Raw genomic sequence first — 18,136 nt, forward strand, 5'->3', positions numbered from 1 at the left:
GGGAGGGAGAAGAGCTCAAGGTGGCTCAGAAAAGGCAGCAAGGGTCTCGGGTGGTCAGCGGTGCACTGAAGGCCCTGATATAGCGAGCCTCTGTGTCACCAGGCAGGGAGATGGCTTCCAGGGCATGACACTGTGGCCACAAAACAAGAGGCTTGGACCAAATCCGAGGTGTTAAATCCCCATCCTATGTGACTTTGGGGCCACTCCAACCCTGCTCCTCCTCTTTTCTGCTGACAAGCAACTGCAAATAGGTGTCTCTAACTCTCCCTGCAGCCCCGCTCAGGCGCCTCTACAGGTGAGCGTGGGCTGGCCCACACCTGCCCCTCGCCCCTGGCTGAGGCCTGCCCTGGGGCCCCAGCCTCCATTCTTTCAGCAGATTCACCCTAACATTCCCGTTTCTGTACTGCCTTCCAACCTCCAGTGGGTCACAAACATACTCTAGCACTTGCTTAAATTTAATCAAGGTTTATTCAATCAGCAAACACGTATTGATTGAGTGGCTACTAGATACCAGGCACCATGCTGCCTTGTGGACTTGGTAGAGTAGACACAGTGGGCAGGTTCCTGGGAAAGTGCTGTACAGTGACATTTCTGGCACATAGATGGAGACCAGCTGTCGTCAGGGGGTTGTCTGTAGCAGTGACAGTTAGGCTGAGGTGTGAGGATGGCAATGGGCAGCCATGGAGAGCATTCCAGGCAGGGACCACATCCCGTGAGGGTCGGAAGGCACCGACGGGTTGCTGAACCTGAAAGGGGCTGGGAGAATGGCTGGGAGGGCTCGTGGAGCCTGGGCTGTGGAGGATTCAGACTTCACCCTAGGTGCAGCGGGGCAGCTGAGAAGGAGGGGGTGCAAGCAGGAGAGTGGATGGGTTGCCTGATGGGCTCAAGGCCCCAGGTCCGATTCCCAGCACACAAGCAAGGGGGGGCGGGAGGGAGGGGAGCTGGACAGGAAGTTCCAGGTAGGACAGCCGGCCAGGGCCAGAGCCCTGCCAGGAGACACAGAGAACCTGGGACTGATGTGTGGGAGACTTTGGAGCTGGTCCTGTACATGGATTAGATGGCGGAGAGGGAAGAGACGAAGACAGGGATCAAAGATCCTTTCCAGATTTCCGGCTAAGCATCTGAGGGTGGGGTAGCTCCCTTCCAAGGAGTGAGGGGAAGAGGAAGAAATCAGTTTGGAGAGGAGGGATGGAGTAGAGTTCCCTTTTTTTGCGTGGGGCAGGGGTGGGTTACCAGGGATTGAACTCAAGGGCACTCCACCCCTGAGCCACATCCCAGCCCTATTTTGTATTTTATTTAGAGACAGGGTCTCACTGAGTTGCTTTTGCTGAGACTGGCTTTGAATTGTCCATCCTCCTGCCTCAGCCTCCTGAGTTGCTAGGATTACAGGTGTGCACCACGGAGCCTGGCTTAGAGTTCCCTTCTAAACACATGAACTCTAGGATGACTGAGAGGCATAACAAGGAGACAGCAGGCTGTCAGACTTAAGTCAGAAACTAAGAAAAGAATTCAGGGATGGAGACAGAAATTTGGAAATTCAAGCAGAGTTTAAACCTGTGGGAGTGAGAATACTGTATCGGTCTCCTAAGACTGCTATAACAAGTGCCACAAAATGTGTGGATACTTATTCACATACTTCTCTCACAGTTCTGGAGGCTGGAAGACCAAAATCCAGTGTCATCAGGGTCATGCTCCTTCTGAAGCCTCCAGGGGGTGTCTTTTCCTACATCTTCCTGCTTCCGTAACTCCAGGTGTTCCTGAGCTTATGGCAGCTAACTCTACTCTGTCTCTGTCTTCACATGGCCCCTTTGCTGCTGTGGCTGTGTCCAAATTCCCCTCTTATAAGGACACTAGTCATATTGGATTAGGGGCCAGCTACTTCAGTATGGCCTCATCTTAATTAATTACACCTGCAACAACCCCATTCCCAAATAAGGTCACATTCTGAGGTCCCAGGATTGCAATTTTCGCTTATCTTTTACAAAATTCAACTCATGTCAATTATCTTGGGCAAAAATCGACAAGGAGATGAGCAAGGCCCAGGGCTTCACCAGCATGTGACAGTGGATAGAGGAAGACAAGCCAGTAAAGGAAGTGGACAGGCCAGCACCAGAGGGGTGGATGGACAGATCGGGGAGACCGTGGCTCCCAGAAAACCAAGAGCAAGAGTTGCAGAATGGAGCGGTGGACCGTGTGGAAGAAAGGCAGCTCTCGGGTCTTCGGGTGAGAAATTGACCATGGACATGACAGTGTGGAGGCCATGCCGGTCTCACCAAGGACAGTACTCAGCAGAGCATCGCCAGGTCCCGTTAGAAGAGGCTGAGGGGATACAGTGGGTCAAGAGATGGAAACCACAGGGGAGGTCACCCACGGGGGCTGGGGTGGGGAGTGGCAGGGCACCCGGCAGCACTGCGGGAGACCCTCTGGGTCTGGGTGTGTTGTCACGTTTGCTTGTTCTGTCCTTGCAGTCGCTTTGTTTTCTAGAGTGGAGTTGCTGGTGCTGTCGGGTGCTTCTTCAGCTACTTTCCGTGTCTGTGTCTGTGTTCCGCACGTCTCATATCCCTTGTCAGTTGCCCCATGCTCCAGTGTCACCCTCCCAGCTTGAGAGCCCTTCACAGGACGGAGCTGTTCTTTTGTTCCCCAACCATTTAACCCGAGGCCCGAGCGTTTGTTCTTTGTAGTCAGAGCAGGAAAAACCTGTGCTGTATGTGTGTGTCATGGTACCAGAAGTGGCTGCGCTTCATTTTCTTGGTTGACTAAGCAATTTTCGCAGGCCCTGCTCATGTAATGTCAGCTGTCAAGACCTGTGACTTCTGTTTCTTGCCCAAGAACATCACCAGAGTGCCAGGGAGACAGTCTCAGTTTTGGATTCTGCTGTGCATGGCTCCAGGGGACAGGAACTGGAAAGGGAGGTGTCCACAGGTAAAAGGCGGCCTGCTTTGGGGCTGTGAGAGCCCATCTAACTGATAGGAAGGGCCAGCCCAAGGTCAAGCGCAGAGAAGACCCCAGGGAACTCACCGCCTCCTTCCTCAGGCAGGGCCTGGAGAACGGAGTGGCACACATTCCCACATCCAGCCATGCTGGCCACCCACCGAAGGCAGCCCAGGCCCGCTCCACACGTGACAGGAGGCAGGGCACTGACTCTAGAGCAGGCGAGGCGGGAAGAACGGCAGGCGCTGCGGCGCTTTCTCTGTAGGGTTGCTTTCGGGCATTCCTTTCTCTTTCTGAGGTCTGCGATTTTTTAAGTAAACTAAACCCATCCTTACAGCACACTAGAGGTGATCCAGCTGGGACCTCGTCATTCTACACTAAGATGGTGAATGTGGGAGCCCCCGTATGTGGGACACATGGGGCACAGGTGACCTGGCAGGCTTGGGGTTGAGGCTGCCTGAAACAAGGGTGTGCAGCTGGAGTTCATCATGGAGCCACCCAGGCAGCCCCAGCTCTTGGATGCCAGAGGGCGAGAGCAGCCCAGAGTGGCCTGAAGGAGCAAAGGCCCACAGAGACTGAGGGGCCAGGGAGAGCACTGGCAGCCATCCCCAGTAGTGCGGGGACAGGGACAATGGAAGGCCTGTGAAATAGCAGCACGGGGGCAGTGTGCTCCGTGCCCTCCTGGCAGTGACTCTCCTTCTGTTAGTCAGCTTTCCTTCTCTGAGGCAACTGACTTCTGATACAAAACGGGTATTTTGGTTCACAGTTTGAAGGTTCCAGTCCATGGTCAGCTGGCCCCATTGCTTTGGGCCTAGGGTGAGGAGCACTTCCTGGTGGGAGAGCACGACAGAGCAAAACCATCATGAGCCATGGAGCAAAAAGGAAAGAGAAAGGGGTTGGAGGCCCAAGTCCCTTTCAAGGGCATGCTCCCGATGACCCAAGGGCCTCTCACTAGGCCCCACCTCCCAAAGGTTCTGCAGCCTTCCAGTAACACTACCCCGGGGGACCACATAGGGCCTGTGGGGGACATTCAGCATCCAGACCATCATACCCCCCTTACTGCCCAGACCAACAGTGAGGTGACTCCAGAAACACCATCTCCACCTCCTTTGTGCATCTGAAAAATCAACACTTTGTAACGATATTTTAGTGGTTTTTTTGTTGTTGTTGTTTGGTTGGGTTTTTTTTGTTGTTGTTGTTGTTTTCAATACTATTTTCTAGAGAAGGGAGATTAGCAATGAGAGAAAATTTAAATGGGGGAGGTGAAGCCTGCTTTTTGAATGGAGACAATTCATCCAGAAGAAGCCAACAGAGGCCACCTGGCGCCCCTCCTGTCAGGTGGGCAAAAGGTGACCTGGTGGAGGACAGCCTCCGCCCTTGGCTACCGCTCTTGATTACTAAAGGCAGGCAGAACAGCCTCCCCTCGCTTCGCTTTATCAAGTGGGAAACGTAGGGAGAAAGCTGCGGCGGGGCTGATGCATTTTGTATCACACAGCACCCGAGGCCACAGTTCCAAAGAGTATGAGCTGTGTTCACGTGTCAAATTTTGAGCCTGGTTGTCCCTAAGACGTACCCCTACTGAGTCGTAACAGATGCTCAGAGAAGAGGGTGTGCTCTGTGGTCTCTGGTTTTGATTACCAATTTCATGTGCAGTTTTCTGAATTTAAGTGGTTTCCTTTGAAATCTCCAGTATGTGACCTTGTCTGTTGTGTGAGGGGACATTGGCTCCTATAGTCAAGAATGGGTTATTAGTAGCTTCTAATGGAATTCTGGTTGATTCCTAGATGATGTATTCATGAACAGGGAATGATAATTGTAACATGAGAGATCTTCTACTGAGATTAACTTTGAAGAAGCTAATGAAAACAAAATAGTAATGTTTCCTTGAAAAAATGTGAGATAGATCCCCAAGAAAAGAATCACCGGTGTGAATGGATATTGGACTTAATCCCATTGTTTTGGTGGAAGCAAATTGTTTCACATCTTCTTAAAAGGAGAATATTTGTGTGTCAGAATTCCTTTGTAAAAAACAGGCATCCTCCAAAGATTTCCAGGTCTTTAGTTATAAAAGCTGGCTCCCTAGTCCCATTCACGTGGTCATCATTTCATCTGGTTGGCATGTAGGTAGTGAAGCTGATAAGTGTGCTTCCTATAAGATCTGCTCCCCAGGTACTGGCCTGGCCCTACACCAACCCAGCCAGACGGAGCCCGAGAGTGGATGGGTCACTGCATCACACCAACTCTCCTGGGCACCACAGGCCTCCACAGGCAGTCAGTAGGAGTCCCCAGTTTGGAAAGCCAGAGTTCACGTAGAAACAGCTGCCTACATCTCCAAGCTGCTAATGGCTCCTTCCGTTCTTCCTTTCCAGGGCCCCTGAGATCATCCTTGGTTTACCGTTTTGCGAGGCGATTGACATGTGGTCCCTGGGCTGTGTCATTGCAGAGCTGTTCCTGGGTTGGCCATTGTATCCAGGAGCTTCCGAGTATGATCAGGTGGGTCCCAATGACACAGGTATTCACAGCGGGACCTCATTCCTCAGCTTAAAAATATCCTGATTAGCATTTCATTTCTAACCCCACCTATGGGTGCCATCATGGACTCACTCATTATCTCCCAAAATTGCTTCCCTTAACCTTGCTATTTTGTTCTCTTTTCCTTCTTCTTTTTGTATGAAACTGTCATTTCCATTTTTTTCAAATCCACAAGAGCCATGAGTACGCCATATGTACAGTGACAAGAAAAGCCCTGACCCCCTTCTCGTCTTTTCTTGCAGATTCGGTATATTTCACAAACACAGGGTTTGCCAGCTGAATATTTATTAAGCGCAGGGACAAAGACAACTAGGTTTTTCAACCGTGACACAGACTCGCCGTATCCTTTGTGGAGACTGAAGGTAGGAAGAGCATCCTCTCCCTCCTCGCCAGTGGCCCAACACTCAGGAAGGAGGGCACAGCTCTATTAGAGGGGCGCTTTTGACATTAGCACATTGATCCCAGGTCTCACTTTAATTTGGTGAGCAAAATGGGGGCATGGAGTGTGGTTGTTAATGCATGGTGTGACCGAACTTGCAAGTTCAAAAGCACCTTTCCTCTTGGCCCACTGATGCCTGAGAAGCTTGAGTCCCCAGTTAAGATCATTAAACTCCCAGGATTTCATTCCATGAGCCTCGAGGACTGATTTGTTCTGGGGAAAGGAATGAGCTACCCCTTGGCCCGGAGGAGTACAGAGTCCAGAGGGAGCCAGGCTTACGTGCAGCAAGCTCTGACCCACGACCTTGAGAACTAGAATGTAGGGTTGGGCCCTGTAGGACGCAGAGGGGTTTGTGAAGGGTTCTCCGGGCAAAGGAACCGCCTCAGCAAGGTGCGTATCGCAGGCCCCGTGGTCTGGTCTGAGGTGGTGTGTGCTCTGTGGCACACCATAAGTTCTTCAGGTTTTACACAAATGGAAACATATTTTGCCTTCACTTTGATCTGTGCCTAGTAATTCAAATTAATGTATTTTCCTGGGAAAGAGAAAATAATAAAAGTCTTAAATATGTTTTATATTCACTTGAGGTGTTTCCTTTTTTTTTGCAGGAGGGTGGGTGGGTGGTTTTTTGGCAGAAACTACAGCCAGATTCTAATATAGTTTAAAAATAACATGTGGCAAATAGTCACAGAAGATTGAGAAAAGAGAGTTGTGAACTAAGCAGGCACTCTTTTAGGCCATGTGGCCACTATAAAGATGAGCATCAAGGTCAGGTCCAGTTGGAAGCCCTCGGGTGGAGGAGGGTGAGCCAGGCGGGAGGCAGAGCCTCATCCCACTCGTCCAGCTGTTCCCAGGAGTCAGCAGTTTCAGGTGTGCTGTCCTTGAGTGAGATTCTGGGATCAATCACCTTTGTCTATGGATGAGTCCAAAACCTCATGGCAATTGGAAACAGCAGTTTCCCAGCCAATGGGAGCAGTGGATGTCTGTGTCCGTGCCCAGGCAGCACATATCGTGGGCTCTGGAGCCACCTGCCACCTGCTGGCCAGAGGACCTTTGCAAGTTCCCTAGGCTTTCCATTCCTGTTTTCCTGTCTGGAAAATGGGGTTAACAATCATCCTGCTTAGTGTGATTATGAAGACTATTTCATAGGTTAATGTGCTTTGAAATAGCACTGGGAGAGCTTCGTGTATAAGGACTTATTACATAAAGTAATATTTTATATAACATATTATATAAGAAGGGGCTCCTGCTTTTCCACCTAGACTCCTATCTCAAACTTAGGGAAGGCTGCAGGGAAGTCAGGAACATGGCAGACCACCCTCATCTTAGAATACTCCATCGCTGATTCAGAGCAGGCCATGAATGGAGGTGTTCATGGGAAGACAGAAGGATGAGTGAGTGTGGATGAATAAAGGAATTAGTGTGCAAGTTACTTTAAGAAGAATCAAAGCCTCTTCTCTACCAGGTGGGAAGAACCCTCTGCGGGAAAAGTGAGCTCAAGTGTTTGAGATTGAGTGACTAGGAGCTAAGCCACGTTACCAATCAGCTTTTGCCTCTCTTGATAGACACCAGATGACCATGAAGCAGAGACGGGGATTAAGTCAAAAGAAGCAAGAAAGTACATTTTCAACTGTTTAGATGACATGGCCCAGGTAAGCGCCGTGGGTGAACATGCAGTGCAAGCCCATTGAACACCACGTGCAGCAGGACCTCTGCCGGGGTGTGTAGTGCAGGCATCTGTGGGCTGTGTTTCTTCTGAAGACCCCAGGGAAAACCATCCATGACTTCCTACCAACTTCTGGTGGCCCTGGCATCCTCACATCCCTTGCCTGGTAGCTGTGTCACTCTGATCCCTGCCTCCTTCTCCACGTGACCTTCTCCCTATGTCATCTCTGGCTCAGTGTTCAGTATAAAGGCAGAACCCTAATCATCCACTGTGACCTCATCTTAACTTGATTACATCTGCAAACACCCCATTGGTTACTTTGGATTAGGAAAGGAACATATCTTTTTTTTTTTTTTTTAAGACTTTTTTTTTTTTTAAGTTGTAGATGGGCACAATACCTTTATTTTATTTATTTATGAGGTGCTGAGGATCGAACCCAGTGCCTCACACATGTGAGACAAGCAATCCACCACTGAGCCACAACCCCAGCCCAGGAACGTATCTTACAGGGGAACATAATTCAACCTATTCCACTTACTTTCTCTCAGCTCACTAGCAGCGATCAAAGACTCTCAACTTCGTGCCCCAGAGAAAATTCTAAAACTTCAGCTATTTTTAGTGTGAAGACTAATCTAAAATCAGGACAACCCAAAGTGAGTTTTCTTTAAAGCAATGAGAAATAGAGCTATAGTCCAATAAACACTTAGCACACCTCTTACTGCAGATGGATGAGTAACCAAAAATCCTGATTCTGAGTAAAGCACACTTGTCAGTTGATTAGTAGCTTAGATTGTCTGAGAACACTGAAATTGCTTTCCAGAGCATGCCCTGGAAAAAATAGAAAGTGCCAAAAAACAAGAATTTAAAAGCCAACCTGGTAGAGACTTTCTCTTGGAAGAAAAATCCTGTGTTCAGATACCCTGCCTGCTTTGGCCAGAGGTAACCACAGTGATCACAGAGAATAAAATAATTCCAGTCCCAACTCAGGGAGCCATGAGAAGTGTGACCTACCATAGATGGAGGAAGAGGGCACTTGGAGCCTTCCATTTCCTTCTGAAGGTTAAATAAACCGTTTTTTGGATCTTTTTTGTATTGCTTCATTGTGATTCTTTTTTCTTTTAATTGTCATAAAACATAGAGCATAAAATTACCATCTTAGCCTTTCTTATATGTACAGTTCAGTGGAATTAGGTGCATCACATTCTTATGCAACCAGTCTCCAGAACTCTTTCATCTTGAGTTATTTTTAATGAGGTGTGATGAGAGCTACATTTTGACTTAGCTGATTAAAGCAGGAGCAGTTTCCGTCCTGTCACTGAGATGTGTTTGCAGGTGCCACCTACCCCTCGCCCCTTCCCAGAGCCTGACCTCCTCCTGCAGAGAGCAAAGCCACCTCCTGGGGGCTACAGCAGCCTGTGGGTGGTGCCTTCCACAGGGGCAGACGTGGCCTCCCTGAGCTGGGAAGGGGCCTGGAGATTGGCAGGAGGGACAGGACAGAGTAAAGAGAGGTGGGGGAGGCAAGGCTCGCTGAGGCCCTTGGTCACCTGTCCTGCTTGCTTCCAGGTGAACATGACGACAGAGTTGGAAGGGAGTGACATGTTGGTGGAGAAGGCAGACCGGCGGGAGTTCATTGACCTGTTGAAGAAGATGCTGACCATAGACGCTGATAAGAGAATCACTCCAATTGAAACCCTGAACCACCCCTTTGTCACCATGACACACCTACTCGATTTTCCCCATAGCACACAGTAGGTGTCCTGCTTGTTGCTTTATACTAGGGAATGGTCCTTTTTCTTTAACAGCCTGGGTAGTAAATATTTTAGGCTCTGTGGCCATCTGGTTTCTGCTGCAGCTACCCAGCTCCGTCTTTATGGATGGAAGTAACCACACAGCAAACAAAGGCATGAGGCTGCATTCCCATAAAACCTTTATGAAAATATGGGGGTTGGACCAGGACCCCTGGCCGCTGTTTGCTCAATACCAAAAAAGAGGGGACAATGGAGCATGGAGATCCTGGGGTCGGATGAAGCCAGCTCAGGGGTCCACGCGTGGAGGGAACTCCCAGAAGGGCAGTGCCCAAGAACAAAACTAGTTTCAGCACCAGGTTTACTCCCAAGTCACCCTGGAGTGGACCCAGTCTAGCCTATGTCTGGATTTGTTCATTTACGGTACCCGGAACTGGAACAAGTGGGAAACAAAGCAATTGGCCCTGCCCACCGAGGTTACTGTCTGCAGGAGAAAGACAAGTGGCCCAAATCCCCAGTCTCCATCAAGAAAGGGAAGGTCGTTATGTGCATATATGACAAGTTCAGTCCAGCAAGACCCTGAGAAGTGCCCTCTGAAGACAAGGAAGAGAATAGGCACGAGCAGGCAGGGCATTGTCTGTGTGGACACTCAGCATGGGCAGTACTGAGCCCCAGACTTGGGCACAGTGGGCCAGACACCAAGGCCACAGGAGCAAGCCCTGCATGGCAAGGATTTGGGTCTTTATCCAAAGAATAATAGAACATCAAAGACTCTGAAGTGGGGGAAGGCTAGTTAAAATCTATCTTGAACACAGGTCTCTCTCCTGCTGCACAACAGTCTGGGAAAAATGTCTATCAAATCTTATAATCCAGAAGTCATTGGTATTTTGGTGACGGCCCTTTCTGTGCAGTGGTGGAAGCAGAAGGCCATAGCAGGTTGAAAGATCCAGTGAAAAGCAGAGAAATAGCAGCCTCTCAAGACATGAGAATGGAAAGGGAGGGGAGAAATCTACGGGTGATCAGAGAGGGGCAGAGGGGTTTGTTTTTTGTTTTTTTTTTTTTTTTGAAGACCAAGAAGGCTTGAACAAGTTTAAATTCTGATGGGAACAATCTAGTGGCAAATGAGAAATTAGAGGACAGGGTTGCTCAGGGTCAGTTTATTAAGACAGTGGAAAGGCCTGAGTTAGGTGGAGATGGGCCAGTGTCACCAAAAGATGGCAGACAAAGGGAGGTGTGGGTGTTAGCAGGTGTGCTGGCTTGGTGGAGAAAAGCTGAGAGAGTTCCTGTCGGGTAGTGTCTGTCCCTCTGAAGTAGATGGTGAGGTTGTGTGTTGCAAACAAGGTGGCTGGTGGTTTGAACAGGATAGAAAGTCTAGATATCTAGAGCAGAAGTTTCAGAGCAAACTGACGAGAGCATGAAGTTGGACCTGAAAAGCAGATGATGTGACTGACCTCCCGAGGAGAAAACAGATGGCTGGGTTTGTCTGGGTCAAATTTTGCCAGACTGATAAGAGAAAAAGATGGGTTGATGAGGAAGGTGATGTTGCTGGCAATACAGTGGTTGTAATCCATAATGGCAGCAATGCCGAGCCTTAGTTGAGGGAATGTGAAGATGAGAAGGGTCCCACTGAACGAGGTGCTTAAAGAAGTAGTCATAGGATAGAGGCCAGCTGGTACGTCACAGCCATACCAGTACCATGACCCCAGCTATGTGGTCTGGGGATATGTATATGGAGATAGCAGCTGAGGCAGAGCAGGGTGTGTCAGCAGCAGCCACAGAAGAAGCAGCTGCTACTGGTGGTGGCCACTTTCGTGAAGGAACTGTAGGCCTCGTGGAAGACGTGATTCAAGAGAGCTACCTCCACCACGACGGCGCTGTGAACCAGGGAGGTGTTGCATACCACGAGCCACTGGTGGTGACCAGCAGCCCAGGCAGGAGCAGCAGCCCAGGCACCCTACACACGTGGCTGAGGCGGTTCTGCAGCCCCAGCACAGCCATCCACGAATCCAAGTTCTCAAAGTGGCAGTTGCAGAAACTGAAAAGTGTTTTCCAGGCAACTCAATACCCTGGTGTGACCACCAGAAAGGGACTTGTAAGATACATCAAAGTGACTGAAACCAGAGTGTAGGTCTGGTTTAACAACAGGAGAGCCAGATATAGGAAATTAATGCTTGGAGATGCACCATCTGGTTCCCAGGACCACATGTTCCTGGCAGACATGAACAAACCCTAGAACGCCCTCCTTCAAGAGCCAGATTAGAGATGGGTCTACTTGTTGCAACTGCTACATGGGCCACTGTTGATGCCCAATGCATACTTATCTCCTCAGCAGTTGTATTAGCAATAAAGGAGTGAATTATCAAAAAAAAAAAAAAAAGTTATCATAGTAATAGCTGAACAAGCTGAATGGGTAGAGAATGTGGCCATGAGCAGAATGCTTGAATTCATGATTTGGGGAAGTGGAACAGTTTCAGGTCTGGCACATCAGAAAATGGGTGATGGGCATGAGGACAAGGTTACTGAGATGACAAGCAACCTAGAAGCCAGGATGTTCAAAGAGTCATCAGTGCAGCCTCTGAAGCCTTCCTGGGTGGGCAGAGAAGGGCTTGGAGAGGAAGACTAAGCCAGTGGCAACAGCCTGGGTGAATGAGTGGGACAGGGGGTCTTTGGTGGATGGGAAATTTCATGTCCTCAGATACTCTGGACACGAAAGAATAAGGAATCACATTCCTGTGGTCTGCAGGGGAATTAGGGTGCCCAAGAGCAACAAGTTCTCTTAGATCTGGAGGGAAAGGGAAGACTGTGAAAAAAGAGGCTTGCAGATCATGGTTGGCCTGCCATTGGCTGAGTCTCCAACCTGGACAGGACCCTATCCAGCCTACAGTGAGTGGGGGCACCTGGGGCGCTTCGTCTGTGTCAGTTCTGTTCCTCCCAGTCAGTGAAGCAAGTCAAGTTGTATCGCAACTACCAGACAGTGCCTCTTTCATTCAAAGCTGCTTTTGAAACAACCAAACTCCAGTAACAAAGAAGGAATAGGGACCAACTCTTTCAAACTCTTTTTTTTTAATATTTATTTTTTTGTAGTTGTACACAATAACTTTTATTTATTTTTATGTGCTGAGGATCGAACCCAGGGCCTTGCACATACGAGGCAAGCACTCTACCGCTGAGCTATAACCCCAGCCCCTCAAACTCTTTTTTCAGGGGATCTGCCCTATTTTTGAGTGTGGCAGGAATCAATCAGGGAGGTGTCATCTGTAACACAAGAAAAAAGACAAATTTGGTGATGTACTGGCTAGACTCCCAGGACACCAGTCTTTCTATGTTCAGGGGTAAAGAAGGATAATGGGAAACAGCAGGGGCAGGAGACGGGATATGAGGTGTTCTCAGAAAGCCCTGTTGACCATTTGCACTAAGGAGAAATTCTACTTCAGCTAACGGAGCACTAAAATGGTGAGGCAGTCACCCCATAAAATCAGCCCCATACAGTAGGGGGGCTTGAGGAATGGCATCCTGTCCTCCTCTGGCTTCTGTAAGGAACCACCAACACAATGCTTTACTGAGGAACACTGAAAGTGGGCCTCAGAAGGAGAGGCAGGCCTTTAAGAACACAAAGTCTTACTGAGAGAAGGCCAAATCTTTAGGATTCCCCAGAACTTGCTGGGAAGACCATGGAAAACTCGGGGGTGAAAATAAATCTCCAGGCCCACCTTGCTATGGACTCCCAACCTTGGGACTCAGCCACAGCTGCCCCAACATCTGGATTACTAAGTGAAAGAGATGCCCCCTCATTTGTCCATATCAGAGTTCTAGTGTATGAATCTTTTAAAAACCAATCTTCTTAACTAACCCAAAGTAAAAGCACTTGCCTTGTCCTGATAATCAAAATGCAAATCGTTTCAGTTAGAAAATTCTGAAGGAGTCAGAACGTTGCACAAAACCATCAAGTGCTTTAAATGCATTCCAAAGAGAATACAAAATGTGTAAGTCGTGCATGCCTATAATCCCAGCAACTTGGGAGGCTAAGGCAGAAGGATCACAGGTTCAAAGCTAGCCAACAACTTAATGAAGCCCTAAGCAACTCAGTGAGACCCTGTCTCAAAATAAAAAATAAAAAGGGCTGGGGATTGGGAAATGTGATTCAGTGGTTAAGCATCCCTGAGTTCAATCCCTGGTACCAAAAATAAATAAATAAATAATACAAAATACAAAATATGTTGTTTACACCTTTAGCCTCCACATGCAGCATGGTACTTACTAGAAGTTCCAAACCCCTTGGCATCGCCAGCATTAGTAGCAGTATTTTAAACTGTTGGTTACCATGGAATATGTTTTCTTTTTCTCTTCAAGGTCATCAATCAGTAAATGTTTATTTAGCATACATTATGTGGCGAGTGTAAGTAATCATAAACTTAGATATAGGATTATGTAAGTCATGTCTAAGATTTTGAAACTTGGAATGCATCTTATGGAAAGGACGCTTTGGGATAGCCCACAAACAACCACTTAGCCCAAAACCTAGTGTACACAGAAATAGTGGACATTTGTAATCTTAAAATAGTAAAAAACTAATTCCTTACTTATATTCAATTATTACATTCTAATTAAAATGAACATTTTAAATTGAAGATTAAGTGGAAGTTTATCCTGAAAATTGCATTCAAGGAAAAGTGACTCTAAGGAAATGAAGACCCGCAAGTGAATGAGCAGCAATATGTAGACTCTGCAGGATGCTTTATGATGGATCTTCAGGAACTGGAATGGTCAAGGCCACTGGAGGTTTCTTCTTCCTTGATGCTGGTGTCTGTTCTGCTCTCATAACTCTGTAATTAGGGTTTTATTTTGATTCACCAATGCAATGGAGGAAGAAAAAGAAGGGGAAATGCTACTTCATGTAACTGAGAAAGAATGAGAAAAAATCACAAGGATAAAGGAAGAGAGAGGGGGGGGGGGGGGGTATAGGTTCCCTAGACAGTAATTCCTTTGTGTGGCAAACTACCTGCTCTCCCTGGGCCTCAGCCTCACTCATACAATAGGAACACTCATCCTACCTCCATCCTGTGGATGTGTAGGACTGAGTGAAGGATTGCAAATACCTATCAATGCTCTCAGCAAGGGTCAGCATTATTGTTAATCATTTGCATCTTTTCTTTACATACCAGTTCTGTTGAGGACAGAGGAGCCATGTGTTCCTGGCACTGGGAGAGTTTCTTGGCCATCCCCCTAGACCGTGCCGGTGGCCCAGGAAAGGGGCAGGTACAGGCACTTTGTAAGCTACTCGATGTTCCCAAGAGCTGATGCATTTGTTTATGGGCCAGAAGCCCCCGAGTGGAGAAGGGGCAGTGAGGCAGGAGGCAGAGGGGCGACACGGGGAATGCAGCGAGGTGTCATGCCTACTGGGATATGTACAGCTTCCTTCCACTCAGGATATGAGAAAGGTGGCAGGGCCATGGGAAAGCCATCCAAGTAACATCGGTGGTCACAAATGCACAGACTTTACATGAGAAACCAGGACATTTTGGGTAAACTTAAGTTTCTCTGGTTGTTGTTGATTGGATTAATTATTTCCCTCCATTTTCTCCCCTTTATCCTATTTGATCTTCACCCCTTTCCCTTATGTCTGTCTCTGCTTTTTATGTGAACAGTGTCAAATCATGTTTCCAAAACATGGAGATTTGCAAACGTCGGGTGAACATGTATGACACAGTGAACCAGAGCAAAACCCCTTTCATCACGCATGTGGCCCCCAGCACCTCTACCAACCTGACCATGACCTTCAACAACCAGCTGACCACTGTCCACAACCAGGTAAGCCGGGTGCTAAGGGGAACCAAGCAGGCTGCCCACGTGAGCAGCAAGACTGATTTCCCCCACCAAATCCAGTCAGGGGACAGAATCCTTCTGCTGTCACTCACTCCTAAGGAAGTATTTGCTGCCATGGTGATTTCTTTTGAGAGACCCAGGCACTCCTTCTGTTGGCTCCTAGCCCCACTGAAGGGTCCCAGAAAGGACTCTCAGAGGGACTTCTAAGATAGTACCTCTTCCTGCCTTCCTTTGCCCCAGTGTGGGAACGGGAGGGGAGCAGCCATGATCCTTTTATGCCTGACATCTGCCTGGTAGGAAATTAAAGAACCAGCAGGGACTCGGCCCCTCCCTATCCCCACTCCCTTGGCTCCACATGATTTTGTTTTCAAGATAAAACCTGTTCTTTCTCCAAATGGGGGGTGGGGGGGGGGCAGTGTAGTCTGTCACCAGGATTCCTGCAGCTGGAACTAAAAGGGACTGGAAAACTAAGGAAATTCCACAGATTTCCAACCTTTTGCCAATAATTGGTAGGATCCAGTAGCTTTGTAGAGTGCTTGACACTCAGGAAGGGTTACTAAAGGAATGAACTCCAGGTCCTGGCTCCAGCTGCATCTAGAGTCTAAGACTCCTCTATTCCTATCTTCCAATCTTACCATTCCCTCAAAGAAGTGTCCCTAGATTTTTCTTACTGTCACTTTGTAATGACAATAATGTTTATGTGTATGTCGGTGTGCTCTCTCTCTGTCTCTCTCTCTCTATCTCTCTCTCTCTCTCTCTCTCTCTCTCACACACACACACACATACACACAATAGGAGGAGTATGAATGTGCTACACCTGAGGAATAAATACCTTCACCTGGCTATCCACTCATTGGCAGGTCCCCTCCTATCACTGAGGAGTCCCTGACCCCTTCTTTCAGTCACTGCCCCTGCCCACCTGTTTCCCTGGGCCACTTGTGACTCATTGGCTTATGAAGGTTTTCCTCCTCAGCCTGTCATGTCTCCCTCTGCCTAGACTATAGGAGGCCACCTGGACTATATTGCCCCCTAGGGACCTTTAATGTTCAAAGCCCCCTCAGGGTGAAGAATCAAAGAAACTAACATCCCCCCCTGGCCCAAGCCCAGCTCTGAGGCTAAGGCATCCACAGTGATGTGAGCTTCTTGACAGAATATCACCATGGTTTTGTTCATCGCCTTCTTGAGACACCTGATCTTAACTCCCTGATCCCAAACTCCCTATTCCTCTCTGCCTTCTGTCTGCCCCATCCAACACCAAAGGCTGTAGGAGAGTGCAGGGGAGGGCCCTCAGGTACGTGCGCCAGGGGGAGAGTCTGCCCATCAGGCCACCCCTCCCATGGGGATCTCTCCTCTGCTGTGGAACGGTGGTTCGTGGGTCCCTGAGCATACCGGGGGAGCTCACGGCATCTTATCTGTGATATGACAGCAAGCATATCCTGCCAAAGAGTGTTACAAATATCACAAAACCAAAAGGATTTCTCATCAAAAAGGCAGTTATAGAATAAGAACATCCCTCCTCTCCTCAGGTCTAGTGGAGGCCTGGGGTGAAGTAGAAGAGGCTGGTAATGTAGTACAGGCCCAAAGCATCCAGTAAGGGGGCCCATACCCCACAAAAGGAAGGGGTCTGTGATCAGGATCTCCATCCTCTGGCTTTGGATTCGACTATGACCTATTTTTTAATACATCAGGAAAAAATTACTCAGCACATACCTAGCCTTAAGCACGAAGGCCTGCTTTCCCTCCTCTGATAATGTTATAAAATAATAGCATTACTAATAGTAAACATTTATAGAGCATTTATTATGTTCCCGACTCTTCTAAGCATGTCATAACTCAATCCTCTGAGCAACCATGTGAGATCGATGGGTTTATTGTTCCCACTTGAGAGGAGGAAACTGAGGCACAAAGCAATCTTCCCCTTACCCAAAGCTGCTTTCTTAGTTCACGCAATGTGGACTTGGAAACCAGCAGTCTGGCCTCAGAGGCTGTACTCTTGAAAAACATATGCACACAGAGCACTGCAGAGTCCCACTGAGGTCCTCAGTGCCTTTCCTAGGTGGCAGCTGCTCTCTAAATCTAACAAGACTCCCTTTGTCCATTAGCGTTCCTGGTGGTTTGCTTTCTACATGAATTCCTTTGAGTTTTTCTTCCAATTTAAATACTAAGAGGCAATAAAATATTTCCATAATTTTGTCAGAAGTAGGATATTAAACTACATAAAAGTTCCTTGTTCCCCTTAACATGCCCAGTAGACTAGTCAAAGGACTTTTTCCCAAATGGTCACAAATCAATGATCCTTTATGTCTCAAGGAATTGGCGTCACTAATCTGTAATCCTCAAGGAAGCTGACTTTCTAAAAATTAAAAAGGCTTCTCGACAAAATACTTCCTAAAACCATTAGGTTGCCCACAGGTGACATATTTAATAATAAAGAGTCCTGTTTTGGATATTTGTGGTGTAAATCTTTAGATTAGCCACTTCTTAACACTTTCATGGTATTCTGTTCTTTGGACCTAGCCTTCTACCAAGTATTTTAATTTGGGTGTATAGGCCAAACTCAGACCTGTTTGTTTTGCATATTAGACCAATTAAACATATACTGCTTCCAAGAATCACTTCTCCCATTTTTGAAAAGCCCATGTCACCAAAAACTTGCTTTTCCTTATTATTTTCCATTTGTTAGTCGCAAGAACTCTTGGTGGTCCTTTCTGTGCTCTTCTCAATCAGGCAATAGGTTAGTTCCCTTTATCAGAACCACTGAGGGTACAGAATAGTAGAAAACATCATCCTCTGCAGCTTGCTTCTTCAGCTGATCCTTAAACAGGATTAGAAACTGAGGGAAACCTTCTGCATGCCTAATGGTCACAATGGGGACTGGAGCTCATGTCAGGATACAGATTCCACTTATTCTTGAATCTACAAAGAGCTGGAAGAGTCAACTGCTCAAGGAGCCCATGGTTTGCATGACAAGACAAGCCATAAGCAAAAACAGACAAATCCAAA

The 18,136-nt window shown here is 47.8% G+C and overlaps 1 protein-coding gene across 2 annotated transcripts in view; it reads left to right on the forward strand.

Annotated features, from left to right (window-relative positions):
• Positions 1 to 18,136, forward strand: part of Hipk2 (homeodomain interacting protein kinase 2) — a 190,443-nt gene that overhangs the window by 119,274 nt on the left and 53,033 nt on the right. For both annotated transcript variants that reach the window (XM_076832715.2, XM_076832724.2), the window contains exons 3-7: positions 5,301 to 5,424; positions 5,706 to 5,825; positions 7,465 to 7,551; positions 9,129 to 9,313; positions 14,956 to 15,118. In XM_076832715.2, the coding sequence (XP_076688830.2) occupies positions 5,301 to 5,424; positions 5,706 to 5,825; positions 7,465 to 7,551; positions 9,129 to 9,313; positions 14,956 to 15,118 (679 nt within the window). The remainder of the gene's footprint in view (positions 1 to 5,300; positions 5,425 to 5,705; positions 5,826 to 7,464; positions 7,552 to 9,128; positions 9,314 to 14,955; positions 15,119 to 18,136) is intronic.

Source organism: Callospermophilus lateralis, chromosome 1 (assembly GCF_048772815.1).
Source record: "Callospermophilus lateralis isolate mCalLat2 chromosome 1, mCalLat2.hap1, whole genome shotgun sequence".
In the NCBI taxonomy this organism is placed as follows: Eukaryota; Metazoa; Chordata; class Mammalia; order Rodentia; family Sciuridae; genus Callospermophilus; species Callospermophilus lateralis.